The sequence below is a fragment of the Mus caroli genome, chromosome 6 (assembly GCF_900094665.2).
Source record: "Mus caroli chromosome 6, CAROLI_EIJ_v1.1, whole genome shotgun sequence".
Classification (NCBI taxonomy): Eukaryota; Metazoa; Chordata; class Mammalia; order Rodentia; family Muridae; genus Mus; species Mus caroli.
The window spans coordinates 141979835-142001705 of NC_034575.1; the positions used below are offsets into that span (position 1 = coordinate 141979835).

At 41.3% G+C, this 21871-nt stretch overlaps 1 protein-coding gene across 12 annotated transcripts in view; it reads right to left on the reverse strand.

Moving 5' to 3' along the window:
- Sox5 (SRY-box 5) overlaps positions 1-21871 on the reverse strand; it is a 938356-nt gene that overhangs the window by 342444 nt on the left and 574041 nt on the right. The window contains exon 1 of one of the 12 annotated variants that reach the window (XM_029478840.1): positions 7951-11597. The exons of the other annotated variants lie outside the window; for them this stretch is intronic. Coding sequence (XP_029334700.1) covers positions 7951-8021 — 71 coding nt within the window. The 5' untranslated portion in view covers positions 8022-11597. Of the gene's footprint in view, positions 1-7950; positions 11598-21871 lie in introns of those variants that run through there. 12 annotated transcript variants of the gene reach the window in all.

Sequence of the window (21871 nt, forward strand, 5' to 3'; positions counted from 1 at the left end):
GAGGGAGGGAGGGAGGGAGGGAGGGAGGGAGGAAGGAAGGAAGGAAGGAAGGAAGGAAGGAAGGAAGGAAGGGAGGAAGGAAGGAAGGAAGGAAGAGATATTGTGACCCAGCCAACTCCTTGCAGGCAATAACTGGCATAAGAAATTAAATTATTCTGAATTTCTGCTAAATTTGACTGGGTTTCTAAAAAAAAATCTTAGAGATGTATATATATATATAAAACACATTTTCTCTAAAATGGGGAATTTTATTAGAACATTCAACAAATCAGGGGGACTTTGTAGAAAGCCACAGAAAACCAGTCTGTAAGTTCCTACATATCTAGGTGATATCCATGACCACAGGCAGGAGCCGTGGTAGTATGTACATGGTGTGAGCAGAGGTGACAGGATACCCGAGAATGTCCCCTGATGGATGAACATGCGTCAGTGACCTCACATGACTTCATGACTTTCAGGGCTGGCCCCTGGTTCAAGGTAGCCAACTCATCCAAATATTAGGAAAATTCAATCTGTGGGTTATTTATGAACAGTTCCCTAATTTTGACAGTTAGCATAACCAAAAGCCATAAACACCCACAGACACCCTGACAATTATTCCCATCATAGCATGTCTGATACCAACACTATTCCAGCAGCTGGCAACATCTGTGGTCCTTAGCTATAATTCCTTATTTAAATGTGGTAGAAAAAATTATATAGCTATGTTTTACACAGAATCTAACATATAACATGGTAAGATGCCCCCTCATCTCTGTCATATCCGACTCGTGGGTCTGGTCCTCATGACAATCCAACAAACAAGCACTTTACCCATGTTTCACAGCTGGGGAAACCAAGGGCAGATGTGGAGGACTTCCCTAGAGCCCTAGACCCAGTGACTAAAGGGTCGGGTGCCACGCTTTTTGCCACCCTACTGCAATCTTCACACCCTGCCTGGAGGGCAGAAGCTATATTTTACAGAAAACAAACCTGGAGAAAAAATAAATAAAATAAGAATAGCAAATCTGGATCAGACACTTGCACTACTCAGGAATGAGTAAGACAGCCAGAAAACGTAAGCTGGGCTCTAAAATGGTCAGGCTGCTGAGATTCGGGCCAAGATGATCCCAGAAATTCATATGGACACGATTAGTAGACTCTGGGGTGGCAGGAGCAGGTGTCAGGTGTCAGCACCAACTACACTGGTCTTTTCCACGAACAGAAGCTCGCTAAGGCATGTTTGTTTATCTGAAGTAGTTTGAGCCTCTTTGCTGAGTCAAATATTTAATCTATCCATTTGTCTGTTAGCTCAGCTCATTGGTAGAATCCCGATTTCACGTTCATAAAATCCTGGATATAGAGAGATAGATAGGTAGATAGATTCATATATACATGCCACACATACAATTATACACAAACATACATAACATTAAGATAATAAATAGAAAATTACCAATACAAAGACATCAGTAGAAATAAATTTTTTTAATGATTTTCCATTTAGTTTTAGTTTAGCTGCAATACAACTTCCTAATTTTCAGAAGTTTGTGTCTCAGAAACGTCCTTCAGTGTACTTTATTCTAGCAACAAGCTTAATCATGTCTTGTGGAATTTATACTGTTCTGGTACCTAAACACGATTCTTTATAGAAATAACTGGCTGGTTCTTCAGACTCATTTCTCCACATGAATGATGGTGTTCCTCCCCTAGTTTTGTCGCCCTCCCTTCTGACCCAGGTCTATACTGAGCACTGGCCAGGCAGGCTGCATGAGAAACACCATCTCCTATGGCTATTTCTACATATCTCAGGAAGAACAGAGGGTGGAGAGCAGAAACAATACTGGTCAGCTGTGGAGCAGTCTTCCATGAAATATGCCTGTTCCAAACTAAGTCCTGGAGAACAAATAAGCTAGAAAACAGTCCAGAAAAAATGATACCTACTGCCAAATCTTCCATAGTAAATGTATCATTTAATGTGATTTTTTTTGTTGTTGTTTTTTGAGGCTGGCCCTCATATATCCCAGGCTGACCTCACATCACTATGTAGCCGAGGATGGCTTTGAAATTTAGACCCTCGTGTTTCTAGTCCTGAGTGCTGGGCAGCCGGTCTGCATACAGGAACTTTATTATTATTTTTTTTTTTTGAGGAAGATGGAACACAGGGCTAAGCTAAGCAAGTACTCTCCCATATTTCAGGCCCTCTAAGGTCAGGGCATTTGAAGGTTATCAAATATGAACTTGTCAAAATTCAGAGTGAACGTGTCATCTTCAAGAGGGGCACTGTCCATAATAGATGCTGATCAAGGCTAGGAGCAGATATGGGGCCAACAGTCCTATTCTTGAGTGGACTGGGTGTGTGATGTACGAAATAGTTACTATGTTGCAATCCCAATTATCTCCAACAGTGATTTCATTTATGTAGTCAGAAACAGTCCCGATACCCAATCCTCCTACTTACTACATTCTTTCAAAGCAAACTTAAGTTAAAATAGGTTCTGGCCTGCCAGAGAAGCCTAATAAAAACGTATAACACAATCACCAGGAGCAGTGCGTCAATCAGAGGGGGGCTGACCATGATTAAATAAGGGCATCTTAGAAACCTCAAATTTCCGTTCATAAGTAGAATTCAAAGCAGCTGTTCAACCCTTGCACAATGCCTGCCCTAGGAATTAAAAAAAAAAAAGGCAAATTATGGAAGCAGAAAAACTATTTCCCTGAGACCTCAAAGTTGATATGACCTTAAAAATATAGTAGTCCAAAGACAAAATTTTACATTTTCATATCATGCCACAGACTGAAAAAAAATTAGTATTCTAGTGTTGGGTCCTCTGTTTTTAGACAAGAAACAGAGGCGTTTCCTTTAGAAGCAAAGGTCTTAGGGGACATGTCTGTCACAGCAGTTATTTTCTGTTTCACTTGTTGGCAAACTTACATTTCAAAACAACAACAAAAACGAGCCGCCTCGGCTCTCTGTAAACCAAGGAGGTAGAAACAAAAAATATTTCAAAGCAAGAAAGCAAACAGACTGTAAGGACTGCAACTCAGACCGAAGGCATCTGCTCTCCAACTCCCACCCCCCTGCCGCCCAGCCTTGCTACAATCTTACAGATTTTCCTGGGAGATGTTGCCATTTTAGCTTTGTTTTTCCCGGAGTTCTGGCAATTCCCATTGCTGCAGGCAAAGCGGCAGAGCCACCAGCAAGATCCAAACCGGAAGCGAGGAAAGCTGTTCTGTCTTTTCCTTCCCTCAACTCCATTACTAATTTATTTTTTTTTTCCAAAGTAAAACTCCCTCACTCTATCCAAAACAGCAACCCCTAACTCTCAAGCCTATAAGAATTGTTTTGAAGAATAAAAAGCGACTGATTGCAGCCTTTACCACTAAGAGATGGACTACTGAAAACCCTGAACAAATTTCTCCCGGCTCCCCTGTACTGTCAGACAGGAAGCTAGTGAGTGTGTGGCTCTTTAAAATAAAAGACCAAAGGGACCTTTGTTCTGGCCCCTAGCATACCTCCTCCTGACTTCCACCCAATGTGGTGGCTGCCAGTACAGCTTCCTGTTCAGCCTTGATTAAAAAAGAAAAGGAAGAGAAAGGAAAGAAAATAACAGCAAAGAATGAAATATCTAATGCATTCTGCCATTGATGACCAATCTATCGTTCAGCGTGCAAAAATATTACTGAGATGATTTTTAAATGTACAAACACCCATCCCTCTTTAAATGTAAAATTGTCACCTCACGAAATAAACCTTAGATTTGGTATAAAAACTACAACAACAAACCTCTCTATTTGTAAAGATACAAAGATTGGAACAGAATTTCTGTACTCATGGTCATTGACACAAATCTCTCTCTCTCTCTCTCTCTCTCTCTCTCTCTCTCGCTCGCTCGCTCTCTGGTTTTCTCTGTTTGCTTTGCATGCGTAGTGGTCATGGAAGGCAGACGAGACAATGATTCTACAGGTGACACTGGTCACATACTTTGTCCACTAATGATGTTCAGCTTCCATCAGATCCACAGCAAGCACCTGATACACTGGATAAGTCAGTCTGGCATTGTGATATTGTGTGTGGCATGTGGAAATGAAGACAGAGGACTCCTTACTTAGGCATCCATGAGCTCACTAGTAAGCAGAAACTCTCCTCAAATGCATGTTTCTGAGGAGAAAGGGAGGTTGTGTAGAAGTTACGAAGGGAATACACCACGCTTCCCATTCTATCAAGGGAAGTGCTTCAAAAGACAATGAGACGTCTACTGATACATTGGTGTACTAGCATACACAAATACAGATTATAAACACATAAATGTACAGCAGCTGTAGACTGGAGTTCAGGAGGGACTGACAGACAAGAATACCCAGACACATGTTGTCCCAGAAGCAGAAGCTGAGTTCTAACTAAATGTGTACCATTGAACTCCAAGATGTATCCATCACTACAGCCGAAGGGGGGCATTCACTCCACGACTGGCTGAAGTCACTGAGGGGTACCACACCAAAAGATGCATAAGCCTAGAGCCTGTGACCCACTCTGTGCTCTGAGTTCCAAGGCTCGTCCTCCACACACAGCAAGCCTACATAGGTGCTGTCCAATCTACTCAAAGTTCAAACATTCAGTCCCCAACCCAATCCTCTTTCCAGCCATGCAACCTGCCTAGCTGTAGTACAGTCTTTTAGGCCTACCTTAATCTGGTGAGCCTCTTACCCCATCCCGACCTGTTCTTACTATGCAGCATTGTTCTTTTGAATGTCCTTACCTCTCTTTGCCAAGTGCTCTACAGCCCTTTGGTCCTCTAGGTCTCAACCTAGAGTCTTTTCCTCCTGAGTCACTGTGACAGTCTGTGGGTATCTATTATGGGTGTCAGGATAACATAGTCTGCCTCATTTACTTCCGCCATTCTGCTTTTGCCATGATAGGTTCAGGATGAGGATTCTCCTTGTCCATAGATGTTGACAGAGTTAGTCTTGAAGTTTTGAATTGGCAAACAAAATGCTATCAAATTGTACTGAAATAAAACATTAGGCATGTCCACGTTTCCTTTTAAATAATCACTTTTATTGCTGTGCATGTGTGTGAGTGTGTGTGTGCATGTGAGTGTATACATTGGTATGCGTATGTGTGAGTATGTGTGTGTGAGTGTGTGTGCATGTGTGTATATGTGTGTGTATGTATGAGTGTGTATACATATATATGTGAGTATGTGAGAGTGTGTGTGCATGTGTGTATGTATGTGTGTGAGTGTGTGTGAGTGTATGTGTGTGTGCATGTGTGTATAGGTGTGTGTGTGTGTGTGTGTCTATGTGCATGTGTGTATGTGTGAGTGTGTGTGTGCATATGTGTGAGTGTGTGTGTAAATGTGTGTATGTGTGAGTGTGTTTGTGCATGGTGTATGTATGTGTGTATGTATGAGTGTGAGTGTGTTTGAGTGTGTGTATGTGTATGTATGCATGTGTGTATTTATGTGCATGTGTGTATGTGTGTGAGTGTGTGTATGTGTGTGTGCATATGTGTGTATGTGTGTGTTCATATGTGTGAGTGTGTGTGTAAATGTGTGTATGTGTGAATGTGTGTGTGCATGTGTGTGTGCATGTGTGTGTGTGAGTGTGTGTGTGTGTGTGTGTGTGTGTGTGTGTGTGTATTGTGCAATGAGAAGAGGCAGATCTCAGGTACCTTTCCTCTCATGCTCTTTGTTACTCGGTGCTGTCCACATCCACTGTGAGACAAGGTGTGCTGCTGACAGGGAGCTTGTTTGGTTAGGCTAGCTTGGTTGGCCCAGCAAACACAGGGACCATCCTATCTCTGCCTCCCCAGCGCTGGGGGTACAAGGGAGCCCCGCCATGCCTGGCTTTTCCTGTGAGTTCTAGGAATTGAACCTCCATACTTGGCAATCCTGTTATAGACTAAACCATAAGCTCTCTTTTGACACATGTTATACTGACACAGAGTGAATAAATATTTATGAAAATATAAACACAAAGAAAATTTTAGTTCACAGAATTCATAAAATAAGCACAGCAGAAAGGATTATTGATTGATTGATTGATTGATTGATTGATGACTGATTTTAGTTACCTGTATCTCTGTATGCATCTGTATGTACATGCATATACATGTGTATACACATACACTCTGTATGTAATTGCTGCGGACCTTGGAGTAACCAACAGGAGCAACATTTTGAACTTAAAGCAAAGCCAGGTTAAACATGTGTGTTTAAATCCACATAGTTTTCACCTTGAACCTCTTTTATTCTTCTCTCATTGAAATCCAAGTCCTGATCTAGTTTCTGAGTATCATGCCAATATGGCAATGTTACCATGGCCTTGAGATTTTCTAATTACCATATCAGTGTAACATCATACTGTAGCCAGAAACCAACCATGACAACCTCACACATCAGCCCAAGGCTCTGCTCCGGTGTCACCATGAGGACTCAGGACATTTCAAATATGAAGAGAGGCAGACAACATCTTGATAATACTATGAGGATTATGTGTGAATCACTGTAATGAACAGCATTAATTTTTACTGAAGAGTAGGCTACACGTTTATGCCATTCTTAAGCTGTCTGAAACAGAGATTACAGGAAAGTGGTTCCTGCCTCGACCGTGCACATCGTAACTGACACTGCTCTGCTCTTAAACAGCAAGCGAAACTTAGAAGCGTTATCGCTTATGTGCTGATATGGAAATGGGAAATTCCAAAGCCAGGATGAATTTGAAGATGGAGGGTAGATGCAAGTAATTGGTGGGTGGCTCTCTATTGCTACAGTGATGTTTCTACATCTCTCTGCAAGGTTTCAACCATATCACCATGCTGTGCTGCTTCCTATGTGACAAATGATGTCACCCTACGCAATGTATGCAAAAGTTATCCATTGATTTTTTTTCCCTTTTTTTAAGAGAGGGTCTCACAGTGTATGCCTGGCTGTCCTGAGATTTACTATGTAGACCAGGCTTGAGAAATCTATCTGTCACTGAGGACACAATAGTGAGCCATCATGCCCAGTGGCTCTATAGCATTCTTTTAAATAGAGTGATCTTGGAAACACAGTGACAGAAGCTACACTTGGGTGTGTTATTCTCACACTGTTTTCTGTGCTCGGCTCTTTCATTGAATCCCCAGGAAAACAAGAAAAAAAAAAACTAACGGTGAAAATGAGAATTGATTAGAACGGAGCCTCACGCGGCACCTGTCAGTTAGGATGTGTGGCCTGAGCAACAAGCACCCCAGCCCTGACCTGGCAATCGAGTGCCGCCCTGCACACTCTGTGGAGACAGACTCAGTAAGGAGAGTGACAGGCTTCAAGGGGACTCGCCCCCACACAAGTATGACCTGATGTTAGGATGAGCTTCTATTACCTCTTCTATCAGATGTGGTAATATAGAGTAGGATTCCTCAGGCATCACCTCTGGACTCTTTATATTGCTATTTCAATTTTCTAGTCAATGGCTTACAATGCAAAATGGCTTCCCTCGTCAAATAAATAATTACTGGAAACTACCCTGAGAAAGTTTGTGTTCTTCTTTAAGGTGCTGGGCCTTTTACCTGCTAGGTAAGTTCCCTACCACTAAGCGACCCCCCCCCCCAAGCCACTCTGTTTTTTTTTTCCTCATTGAACTTCTAACACACAAGCCTGGAAGAACAGAAAAAGAAAGATCCCTACTTGTTAGTCTGATAGTCAATGGAGCAGACACGACACCCTATCAACTCGTGGCTTTTAACCTACTTTTAATCATTGCTTGCAGAAGGACACCTGACTCTCAGTGTGAGTCACAGCAAGCAGAGGACCAAAGTTCCCTCCCACACTTCCCCACAGCATCAACCTGCGTGTGTAAAGACCGGCACATACATTTCTGACCCACCAAAGCATCGTGGAAGATCCCAGAAATGTTTTGGAAGTTGCAATGCAGTGTATGGGTGATGGGGCCACTGAGTTCTGTCTGCCTGGAGACAGAGATACATACAATGCACACATCTTAGCAACACCGGAGGACGGGGACCCCAAGAAGTCCATTCCAGAGCACTGGCTGTCCATCTCCACAGTCTCTGCATGTCACCTTCTGTGGGAAAGGTGAAAGAGAAACAAAGACCCTAGCTAGTACACACACTGAGGCTAAATTGGAATAATTAACTCCATAACTTCATTTTCTAGAGTAGATAGCACTTGCTTGGTTTTGCCCCAAAATATTAAGTCTAGATTATATGTTTGAAGTTTATAACTTTTTTTTAAGGACTGGGGCAATGGCACAATGGCTGAAGTCCTTGCCGTGCAAGCACGGGGAACTAAGTTTAAATCTTCAGAATCCATATAAAATCCAGGGATAAAACGCACATCTATAATACCAGAACGCTTATGTTGAGATGGGAGATAAAGTCAGGAGAATATCCCGTAGTTTGTGAACCAGCTAACCTTGTATACATACTAACAAATAACAGGTGATCCCATCTCAAACAAGCTGAAAGATAAAGACATACACCCCTTGTTAACCTCTAACTTGCATGTGTGTGTCATGACCATATTCATACTCACAAACATGAACTCACACACACTCTTCAAATGTGCTTATAGATTGACAACCTTCTTTTTATTGCCCTTGAAATCATAGCAACTAGTTTGTCCTTGCTGAGCATAAACTGCCCAAACTCATGGAGGGAAGTTCTAGTCCTGCTTGGGACTAAAGAAGTACCATGCTTAATTTGGAAGTCTGTTGCGCTGAGGAAAAGCTCAGAGCACATTCCTGTGGACATGCTCCCTCCTCTCTTTCCTTCTTCACTGGATCTGTAAAAGAAACACCCACTCTCTCCCTTCCACCCACCCTTCCCCTTTCTCTCTCCCATTTGGGATTCTAAGTTCGTATGTCCATGTGCGTGTGTGTGACTACACAACCCAAGACCATGACACAATATTTTCCATAATTAATGTTATTTCTGTCACCTTATTAAGATGATGGTTGGGGCAAACAGTAGTGACTCATGGGCTGTGTAATAATAAGACAATCCCTCTCCACCATAATTCAGGGATAAATTATTCATCTAGATTTTATTCCAAAGGAGAAAGACAGGATCCACCTTGAACTGTAAAGCTATCTCTCCTGCCTCGGGGCTCTGTCTTCAGAAAACACCCTGAGCACTACCACTTACTGTAGCATTGTCTCCAGGAAGCATCCATAGTCTTCTCTGGCCTGTGCTTTAAAGGCTATGGCTTAGTCTTGGCTCAGTATCTTTTGGGGGGAGGGAGGATACTGATGCTAGGCATCACAGATTGCAGAGTGCCTCATAGAGATAGCCAGAATGCTCACTTTGAAGCACCATTATTTCCAAACACTCATTACAGGTTGAGGGGTTGACATGATGTCCACCTATGAGATGGCCATGAGCGTACACCCAACTAACTAACATGGGGCTCTGAGGAGTTCTACAGCGGACAGATTTCAGCATCGCCCAGTCAGGTTGGACCCAACCAGGATTCACAAGGCCAATGAGGATGGACACTGGGAGGATACTGGGCAATAAAAACTCTTAGGAACTAGGCCAGCCCATGGAAATATGAGACAAGAAGTCAAGGAGTCTAGCGGGACCTTGATCCAGGAAAAGGTCTGGGCTTGTAGGGCTTTCGAGCAGCCAGAACAATCCAGTTATCACATCCAACAATTATGATCAGAGGCCTCCACTGAGGCAGGAATCCGGGAATTCTTCATCTCAGCATTGATGGAGCTCATTCATGTGTGGCCAAGAGTTTTGTAGAAACAGACAAGCAACATTTTAAGTTAAGTAGACCCCTAACTCTCAAGCCCTGAAGATGGAGGTGAGAAAGGCAAGAGGAACTCTTTCCTTTGACATCCTTCTCTACTTGGTACCAAAGTATCTGATGATTTTATACATTTATATCCCTCTCTGTTGAAACAGCACAGAAAAGCATATATATTATAAAATACTACAAGTTTTTAATTCCTCATCGTTTATTATATGTACAAAATAGTTATCTATTCTTAAAAGGAAAATAGTGTTTATTGTACATTGAAAAGAGTAGGGCTTGCTATTTGTATCCTTCTGGCTTTTACTATATATTTTATTTAATTATATTTATACATCTGGCAATGATCTTTAAGAATCCCAGGTCCTATACCTACTAAAAGCAGCAGGCAAGAACTAGTGGCTCAAACTGGGATCCCTACTTAGAAACTTAAAGTAAGCCTGGCAGGGGACACATGTCAATAATCCACTGTCCCAGAGGTAAAGCAAGATATCCCAAGTTCAAGGCCAGCCTGGAATTCATCAGGAAAAAGCAGACAAAAATAAGAAACAGAAAGAAAAAAAAGAAAGAAAGGAAGAAAGAAAGAATGAATGAGAGGGAAATAAGCCTAACATATGAGTCTTAAAATTAATTTATCCATTTCTATCTTAAAACTTTCACCCTGGAAACAATTGTCTGCTATTAATTTATGGTAAATAAATTTAATTACTAAAATAATAGCAACCAAATTAAAAAACTATAATAAATTAGCCTTTGCGATTTTTAAAGCATGAACAAAATTAAAACACTGAACATCTTAATGGTTAATTAGCCTGAAATCTGAAGGATTTGCTATGGAGAATCTTTTAATGCCAATGGTCCCTCCTCCACAAATAAGGTTGCCCCTCCCCCCAAGTCACATCTGTCCAATCAACAATATTCTATAAAAGCTCAATTCTGTGACAGAGTAAAATACAGAGTTCAGTATTGGATGGTGTGAAAAGAACAGAGGCATCAGATACTCAGCAGGAGCTATGCTGCCCCACTGACCCTCTGGCCAGAAGCATTGGCCTTATAAAGAATTCTATAGGACTGGCCAGGCAATACTGGATAGGTAATTAAATTCAGGAGCCCACAAAGTTCATACTTCACAGGATTGATCTATATGTAAACTTATAAAAGGAATATTCTAAAAGAAAACTAACCTTTCAGCTTGAAAAAAACAAAACTGTAAAAAAGAAAGAGAGGAAACAGAGATGGCAGAACCCCCTGCTAGTGTTAAGGCAACAGAATGCACTTAAACAGCACACGTAACAGTGAGTGGCGTCTATGCTTATGAGGAGGCAGTCTTAGCTTTTATGAGCAGGCTGGGTTTTACCTAAGGATATCTAATACATTGGAAAATCTATCTTTAGAACCACTATTTTTGAGCCCTAACATAACATGACAGCTTGTATTGAACCAACAAAAAACGTTATATTTAGTACTTCGCAATGAGGTTTATCGTGCTCCACCAATGAACAGGATAATGACAACTTAAGGGTTTAATTGAATCAAATCACTCTTCAGTGGTCACATTTCATCCGAGGGAGACTCCACAGGCTGTGGACACCAGCCTTCACCAGCTTTGCTCCTCTCTACTTACCCTGGCCACACAACACCTCTTTCAACTCTCACTAAGCCCCCAGCCTCGAGCTTCCCTCCCAGACCTTGGTGGGATGAAGGGCATGGAGAGCAAACAGCAACAGAGGTAAACGCTGCTGAGTCACGAAGGGAGTTGGCCACCATGAGCGGAAACCAGCTCAATTGTTCGGTTGGCGAGGCTGACTCTGTTCCCTAAACTGTCCGGGGCTACAGGGTGGGCGCTTCCCTTTCGAATCCATCCGCACAGTTTAAAATGTACCTGGATGCAGAAATCTGTCAGGGCGAAGGTCATGGGTGCTGCATTCACAGAATTTTCCTAATCTACAAATGAATATGTCAGGACCGACTTTCTGAATCTTGGAGAACAGACTCATTGGAGGCAGCACAAGAACTCCCTGACCATTTATTGGGGGTAGGGAGTGGGGTACAAAAGAAAGCGTGCAGTGTAGGATCCGGCAGGCCATCTCCGGTCCTCCCATGATACTGTGATCCAGACTTAGTATAGACTGAGCCCCCAGCCACAGGCAGTGTGCACTGCTTGATACACTGAAGGCCTTGCCTGTGACTCTTGCTGGTCATCTGCAAACTAACATTGTGGATCATGTGTTTTATCCTAAATGGGTACAAACAAGTAAACTGGTGCAGAAATAGAAACAACTTACTCGGGTGAACCTACCTGGCATATACATAACACAGAGGTCTATCTATACACACCACACATGTGTACACACATAACATGGGCACACATACATATGAGTACATGCATATACACATTGAGGTATGGTGTGTGTGTGTGTGTGTGTGTGTGTGTGTGTGTGTGTGTGTGCATGTGTGCACTTACAATGCATGGAGGGACTCAAATTCATGACCTTCCCTAGGCCAGGCAAGCACTCACTTCCCAAGTAAACAACCTCTGAAGCTTTTGACATATATTTTAAGGTGTTAGAGTCAAGGCAGAAAATCACCTGTAATATAAAACATTTCCAGACACAGAATGAACAGCACTTAAAACTTGTGAGAACATTTGTAGCTCTCGAGAACAGTGATCAAGGATAGAGGTGAGTTTGTTTTCCCTAGAATAGCTGACGCGTAATTTTGTATGAAAACTGAACAATGTATGCTTTAAGTATGACTTCAAACCTGCTGTCTTGAACACAGACTTAAGAATCAGTTTCTTAAATGACCTGCAGAAACATTTGGTGTCTATGGTTAGGTGACTTTCCATTTAAGCTGTGAGTGCTTCTGACATGCAGGAAACCCACTTCCCCCTTGAGTATTGCCTAGTACAGACAGGCTCTGTGCTGGTCAAAGCTTCCTTGCCACCACGCTCTAGTCATAGAATTGTAATCTGTGATCATGAGTGACAGATACCTGTGTGCTGTATCCCTGCACTGTTCTCTGAGTGTCCCTGTTAACACCAAACACCAAACCAAGAGCGACTACTTTCACTTCACAGAGATGAAGAAAGAAGGGCCTAAGGCAGAATCAATCCTTAAGTACAAAAATATCTAAAGCACTGCAGAGACCATTAGAGAAGGTGGCTGTGGGCTGCATGTTCTGCATCAGTACTGTGTGGGTATTGACACCACTGATGTAGCAGTGTTACGTGTGTATGGTGACTCTCATGCTTACTAAGAGTATTAGCCCTTAACTAAACTTCTAAGTGACTTAAAGAAAAGATCTGAAAGACAGAGATAAAGGTTGCCAGTGGAATTAGTTTGCTGTAAGTCCCTCTCCATACCTGAGCACCTAGGTTTATTTTTAATTAAAAAAAATTAATGAGAGGTGTTGAAGGCTTGCATAATGCATACCATGTGAGAACAGGAACTGAGTCTAATCCCTAGCACCCGTGTAAAATTCCAGCACAGGGGCACCGTGCCTCTGGGATCCCAGCGCAGAGGAAGTGGAGACTCGATGATTCCTGGAGCTCCAGAGGGCTAGCTCGGGATCCAGGAGATGGAAATTCAGTGAGAGACCATGCCTCAAAAAATAGGTGGAGACTGATGAAGGAGGGTGTAAGTCACCATATGTATGACCACATGTGTGTGCATAGAGCTCTCCCATGGGCACAGACTACACATGCAAATTGATGTACACAAAGAGAGAGCAAATGATTGTTTCCGGATTTGACTAACTCAGAGTTTATTGGAGATTGATCACATTTTGATTTTTAAAACGGAAACAAAATAGCATGGCGGGCTGATGAGTCCCCTCACAATAATGAACCAATATTATTAATAAGGAGCCATCTTCATAAACAACATTCTGAAAACACCTATACCACAAAAACAAACAAACAAGCAAACACCCCATCAGCTTTTGGGGCAAGCTTTTTCTGATTTGGAAAAGCCCTGGTATTTTACAAAGGAGACTCTGAATCTGGTAAGTGTAAGCCGAGACTTTGTCGTCCCCTCCAGCAGCCGCCCTACCATTCCTCACTCTTCACGGTGACCAGTCCTGTGCTTCGGCAGACACACTGGTCTGACTCCTCACTAAATACTTCCTGAGGAGTCAGCTGAGATGTGGCTGCTGCTGAGCGGACACCAAGAGCAGGTTCAGTGAAGTCACTGGAGAACGTCAAAGACCCTCTACCTGTCCATTTAAGTGACTGAACCAAGTCAGAGATGTCTGAGGGTAACACGAGGTTCCGGCAGGACAAAGTATTTCTCAGAACCACAAAAGCCTACCCATCCACCATCACGAGCAGCTGTAACACACATGTCCCCTCAACAGTGTGTTCTCTGGCTCCCGGGCCTTGTTCACATGGAGGTTCGTCTTGGTTTGACTGCATACACTCTGAAACCTGAAGTCACTTTAAGGACAGAGGTGGGAGGGCCCTCGAAGCTAGGCAAGAATACAACTCAGTCAAGAACTAATTGTTCCCCATCTCTTAGCAACAGCCTGGATGCAAGAACTGCTATTTAAAGGAGGTAGTTTACAGGACTAGTTAGCCTTTTCTTAGATCTCTGCCTGTATCCTTCCACCAAGAAATCTACATACCTGGCAAACATTAGTTTAGCTACTTATAGATGTGCCGTCTCCAACTAAGTTCATTAGCACCCAGTGCTCTTTCTCCTGTTTGGTCTCTACTAAAAATGGCAATGTGAATAAGGGCTCTCGAATTTTCTGCATCTCTTCTATTAAACACATATTAAGTATCCATTAAATAAACCATCCTCCCGACAACCAGGGCTTCTCTAGAGCAACTGTGCAGACCTGATAAAACCCCAAGCTGTTTCTCGCTACAAAATAACTCATCATGACTGCAGAGAACTCAGAGGTATTCTTAGTCAAGGTCTTAGTTTTATATATTAAAAAAAAATCATTAAATTTATACTACACATATGCAGTCACACATATATATGAAATATGTCACATTTTTTAATATTATGCATATATAGATCATGTATTGATACTGTACACATTATCAATATATGCATTCATACATATGACATATGTCCAAGAACTAAGTTTTATATATCATACAAGTATTTCATGTATACATTGACAATGCACACAGATATACATACATACGATCTATACATGTATTTGCCCATGTAAACTGAGTACACATATATCTCTATGTACAGGCTTACTGTTTTATACAGATTGCATATAACATATGCACTTAAACATATCTATACATGAACATGATAAACATGTACAATAAAGTTTATAATGTAGATTTATGTCTCAAACATAAGTGTGCGTGTGTGTGTGTGTGTGTGTGTGTGTGTGTGTGTGTGTGTGAGAGACTTTAGGGGATGAAAATCAAGCCTAAAGTGTGTGGGGAAGGCTGCTGCTCTCTTAGGAAGCAGGTCAGATTCTAGTTTGACTCAAAGCAGAGAAATTTACAAAGTATTTAGTATTTTGTTATTAGTATGCACCCAACATTACCTGCACATAGAATATTCTAGGAACCCTTTCTGAGTTATTAGCATCAGTTAATTGAACATTTCCTCAACAAGCTAAAGTACATATAATTTCTTTTCCTTTTTTTTTTTTTTTTGGTACATATTGATGGGGTCTCAACTATGTCATCCTAGCTGGCCAAAAACTTACTCTGTAGACTATGCTGGTCCTGAACTTACAGAGCTGCACCTTCTTCTGCCTCCCAAGTTCCAAGGTTAAAGGCAAGAATTACCATACAAGGTTTTACTTCTTCTCTGAGAAGTGAAAGTATCCTATGAAACAGAGACTATTACAGCATGGACTTCACAGATAAAGAACTGATGCCATGCGGAGTTTATTCAACTGGGAAAGGTTACCTCCCTGATGAATGGCGGTGCTTTCCAGGGGCTTCTTACAGCCTCTCCAAATCTTTGGAACAATGGTTAAAGATCAAAGAATAAAATAAAGAAGCAAGACATGGGTTACTTCAAGCCTACAGTAGTGTATATGGATCTAGCATTAAAACTGAAAAACTCACTCGTTGAAAACCATGAAGGCAGATTCCATCCTCCAATGCTTTCCTGCTTCCATGAAGCCTCCACGGTGTCACCGATTCTATGATTTTACTGTCAAACTCAAGTGAAGTTCCTACTCAGAACTACCATTACTCTATCTTCAAGTCAGCCGATGATGGGTACAACTTTCTCCCAAGGATTACTCTCACATTTAATAAATATGCTGTGGTCAGCCAATTCATAAAATATGTTTAAATATTCATACCACCACATGAGATATGAATGCTCACATACTTACAACTTAGGATAGTATAAAGAAGTTGCCTGGCTGTTGAGTTCACAAAAAATGATCAGATACCATTTCTAACAAGATAGGGTCCTTGTGCAAAGACTTGATTTCAGTATATGATGTGTGTTAACGGTACTGAGAAAAAGAGAGCGAGGGAGAGAAGGAGGATGGGGATGGAATGTGGAAGAGGAGAAAGAGGAGGAAAAAAGGAGAGGACACAGAGAGAGAGAGAGAGAGAGAGAGAGAGAGAGAGAGAGAGAGAGAGAGAGAGAGAGATATTAGAGACATTTTATAGTCTCACAGTACCAGCAAGGGGTTTCCATGTGTGGATTTAATGCAGAGAAGACATTGAACAAGCATCCTTGGATAGACCCAGGAATCCACTGGGCATTCCAGCTTATCATATAAATACAGCTATTTTTAAAAGAAAGGTGTCTATAACATAACATTACAGTTCAAGTGTGGCTGCAAATGCTTGCAATCCATAGGTGGAGAAACAGAGGCAGAATAATCACGGCAAATTTGAGAAGATCCTGGGCTACACAGTGAGTTCCAGGCTAGTCAGGGCTACAGAGAAAGAGCTTGCCTCAAAACAAAACTAAAGCAACAGTTAGTTAGTTAGTTAGTTAGTTAGTTAGTTAGTTAGTTAGTTACTTAGTTAGTTACTTAGTTAGTTACTTAGTTACTTAGTTACTTAGTTACTTAGTTACTTAGTTAATGTCCCAATCAGTGCATGGAGTTTCTAACATGTTAGTTTAAACACAATCAGTATTTAAAGCAAATATATTCATAAAATACCTAAAGATAGTCTTCTTCCAAATCACATATTAAATTCTAAAGTTATAGAAGCATTTTATTTCCTTAATCAATAATAGGGTGGCAGTGTGAAAGAAATCCTTAACACTAGGGCTATAGTTCAAGAACACATCTTATTTTGGACCAGTGAGGTCCTTGGTTGGGCTCCCAAAGCCACAAAGAAAGTTAAATAAGACAGAGTAATAGATACAGTAAGATTAATCACAGGGCAGGTTCTGAAAGGTTGATAAGCCACACTCAGATGGCAAAACCAGAGAGAATATTAGGAACTAGCTCTGTGTGCTCCCCCTCCTGCCTGTGTGAGGTTAGGGGAGGATGAACGACGAGAGCGTCGTGAACACAGAATAAAGGAGGCATTCAAAGCGACTGGGAGTCTGGCACATAACGCGTACATGCCGAATGCTTGTGCTATCTTTACATCTATATTTATAAGTGCGTCTCCATATGCATAGAGCGGGAGCTTGGATGGCATCTTGCGGGTCAATTCGGAAAGTTGTGTGCAGCATCAGCTGGGAGACAAAAGCTGAAGGTTTTCCTTCCATCCACGAACTCCCTAAAACCACAAGAGGAAGGGGGAGAGCCACTCACGGTGGTGGCATCGTGGAAAATAAAGACAGTCACTCCAACTGTTCTCTAAAACAGCCAATCTAGTCCTTAAACGTGTCCCCTGCCATCAGGATCTCGTCCAGGTCTAGAGCTACCTACCAGGTAAGAGGCATATGACACATGTGTGCCCAATGTCTCCTTCTTGTAGAACTAAGAAGGAAGAGAAATAGCAAACCCTGAAATCTGTCTGCCTCCTTGCTACTCCGCTGAACTGGGAGCTTCTAGGCTTGAGGTGCTGATAGAAATGTCTTCACCTCCCTCCACCCACAGAAGGTGTACAACATTATCCAACAGAAATACAAAATAAGCCAAGAATTTGATCCCTGGATGGAATCTTGGACTTTCTGGTAGTCACACCAATGACGTAAATGTATATAAAAATAATTTTAGTAGTATCTTTTAAACCTGTAGTTCCAAATGGCATGGCAATACAGAATAAAAAATAAAAGGGAGAACAATTAAAAACCCTTCAGATTCTTCTAAATTTCTTGAATCCAGTGTGTGTTTCATACCTAATGTGCATCTCGCTTACATTAGCTGTGTTTCAAGCACTCAGCAGGGACACTGGGTACTGGATGCCATATTGAAAGCATTGATTAGTTAGGGTTCTGGGAATATTTCTTTATATAGCACTACATAACTTCTCAATTGAGGGCTGGAAAAATTATCAATAGATACTATTCGATCCACAGAAGTAAACCAGATGATTCAGTAAGAGAACACAATTCTAGAAGCTCAGTTGTCCTAATATTTAGAAATGAAAAAAAACAGCTAAAGGAACTACAGCCGGTGAGAGGACTCTTCACCAGACAGACTTTCGTCTGCAAGGTGCTCAGGAATGGCATGTCATCGCTGTGACATCTACACATCTAAACCATCTAATTCATGTTAACTGACAGTCGCCTCTGCACTGCAGGGACCCTGTTCTTGCTCTGGGGTAAAGGAAATGGACCACGTGATCTCATTTTGCCTACCCTTGTGATTTTTCCCTCTGCTGTGGTGACCCAGCATCCCTCTGATGGGATGTTCAAAGTTCAGAAGCAAGGGGAAAACACAGAATTGTGTCTGGGCCCTTGACCTACAGGCTGATTTGATGCTTAGCACAGAACTCGGGTGACAGATTTGGGGATCTCACCTATTCCTAAAGTAAACAGTCTTGTATCTCATAGCCATCTGGGGCTCCCCTCCCTGGGGTCACATGCGGAGGGCTGTCTGGTGTCTTTAATACCCTGATTGTAGCACTGGGGCATGCATTATTAGCAAAAACCGTTTTTGCTAGAGGAAGAAAACTGACATAGAAGAGATTGTGGAGAGAACAAAATTTTGGCTGAGGCTCTTGTTTTTATTATTTAGCTGAAGAGAATCATTGGTTCTACACGCTTTCAGAAATCCTATGGCTTCTCTAAGGTTCCAATAAACGTGATCCCATTCATAACGTGGACAGTGGTCTCTTTCATATACTGCCTATAGTCACATACTCAAGCGCCAAGCAGATGGTTGAAATCTGTTTTGTATAAAATGTGTGCTTTTTTCCAACTGTGCTCTTTGTATTCATGCTCATCCTAGGCTCTAGCCATCAAAACACTGGCACCGTGTCGATCATTAGCAGTATTTTAGACAACTGGTAAGTAAGGTATTCAGTGTTCTCCACAAAATGTTCAGCTAACATTTCCCAGATGTATAATTAAGGCAAAAGATGATCTTCTTAAATTGGTATCAGCACTTTGGATGGCTTCTGGCTTTCAACAGATTATATCAGTGGAAAACAATTTTATATCAAAAATATGAGCCCCGTTTCTTGGGTGATTTTTTTTTCGTCACTTGTTATAAAGCTGCCCATAAAAAGAAATCTTTATATTTCCACTTTTTTTATTCCACATTCAAAACTAAGGAGGAAATTCTCCCTCCTGATTTTCCTGTGAGCGTCCACAGCGTATGGAACCTACACGACTTTCTCTAAGTCATCTGACATTTCCTCAATGTTAAACTACTCACATAAATACTAATTTAAGCAGCACTGGTGTGTGAGATTTTCTTTCATTCACTGAACATCACTGTTTTTTGTTACTGTTCAATAATTTTTCTTTAAAGTCATCTGTTCTTGTACTTGTGTGCAAACACAATTTAATTTACCTAGCTTGAAGATTGGTTCGATATGAAATTTGGAAATATACTTGATATACTAAAAGTTACAAAAGCAACTATTAACATATCAGATTTCCTACACATGAAATGAGTCAAGGGGTGTTTAGGATGCCCAGTTATAAGTAGTGAACAGATATAACCGAATTTATAGTGCTGGGGTGGACATATAAGTTACTGGGAATCAGTAGTTAGAGGTATTTCAAGAGTGGTAGTTATATGGACAGTAAAGGTGAGGTATTAGCCAACCAGTTCCCTACAGGAATCATTTATGTAAAGGTAGTTTTAAGATACTTTGAAAGTTGTCTTTCTCAAATGATAAGAATTTTATTAACATCCGGATTACTTCTCATATTCCAGATAGTAAGCTCGCTTCTAAAAATAGGAATTCAATGGACTGCATTTAGAAACACCCAAGCATTTCCCTGAAGCTTTGTCAGTGTAAGCAAGAGTCTTTAGAAGGCAGGGCAGATACTTTTGTAGTGGTTTTAAAGTCCATTTCATAGGTGCTGAAACCCTGGGGATTGAAGGCTTCGTGCAACTCAACGTCTTAATTCCTCATTTAGAAACAGGAACATATGCCAACCTTGTCTATAGCTAAATGCTAGGCCATCAGTTGCATCAGCAGCAAGCAGACCATCAGTGCCCCACACAGAGTTCTCCCTGCTTTAACAGGAGGGTATTTGCACATTTTTCTTTGCTCATAGGGCTAAATGTAGTTTTGGTTTCATAGGTTTCTTTCTAAGTTGGCTTTCTAATAACTTTTACATCTTCACAAAGGGAATGAGAGACCAACACTCATATTTTCCTAAATGCAAAACAGCATAGAAAGCATTGTGACCACTAAGCAAAGAAATAATTTGTTGATGGATGATTGTTGCATCATCTGAAATATATGACTCTATGTTTAAAACTTAATTTGTTTCATGTTTTCAGGATCAACAACATATTCTTAAGGTAGAAATAACGCAAAAGGCCCCCTAGCTAGATATCAAAGATTATGTCTCTAATGGTAGAACTACACAGTTTCCCCTTCAAATGGTGTTTTTAATCAACCAGCATGCAATGTGCCAAATGCAAATTATTAACAATATGGAAATCTCATCCTCTTAGATGGAACAACTTCATGATCCCTCCTCCTTCAGTTGTTAGAACCCTCCGTGTCATGGGATTTTACCATTCCTCTTCCTAACATCCCTGAGCACCAAGTGATGCACATGCTGTTGGCTAACCTGTGCTCTTGGCTAGCCTGTGCGGTTGGCTAGTCTAGCTCAGTGCTCTTGTACTCAGTTGGAGGAACACTTTAAGTTCCCACTCTAGTTCCTTGTTCTTCATCTTCCTCAGTCTTGCTCCCTTACAGCTCAGTGTTTGATTTATTCGTACAAAAAGACCTACACTGCCCGTATCTCTGTGTGACTATCTAATCTTATTATTGATTCTTTTATTTTATGAATATACTGTCGGCATCCAGGCCTGTGTCTTCACAACATCCCTCGACATGTTTTCTTTTGCTTGCCACACGTGTACTATATATCATTATGACAATTGTAGTTGGCAGGAATGAGTGACCTAAAGCGCTTGAGAGTTTTATGCATATAAAATATGAATTTAATGTTTTTACCTATTTGATGTAATTCATAAAGATAACTGTCACTCCACTCTAAAGAACTATACATGGCACTTAGATGAGATATATCATGGCGACTTGCATCTGTACAATGGCGTCTAACTGACAAGTCAACCATAGTGACTCCACACAGCAAAAGGCTAGCTGTGACACATACTTCATCTCCAAACAAGAGAATAAATGTAAGGATGTTGGCCACTAGTGTCAGGAGCTGGGAATCTTTCAAATGTTTTTCTAAGTGACAAAATTTTGGAGTGGAGAGATTTTTGAGAGAGCTTAACCTAATGCTCGATTCCACATTAAAGGATCCAGGAGGCCTTGGTTTAAGAGAAACGGGAACTTCAAAATGTCACCTCTCAGTCTCCTACACTATATACCAAATATCAGCAAGGAGAGAAAAAAGGAAATTTTTTGCCGAACTAGAGGAAAGGCTTCTACATTTTGGAGGGGGAGGATACCTTAAAATTGACAAAATACTGTTATGTATACACCAAGCCTCTATCTTTAACTTTCCTATTATCTGAACAGGAAATATCAACTGTCCCCAAATGTCATAGAAGCATGCCTCAATCCTCCCTCCCAATGCAGTTTCAAATGCCCACTCCCTACGCCCCACAGCACC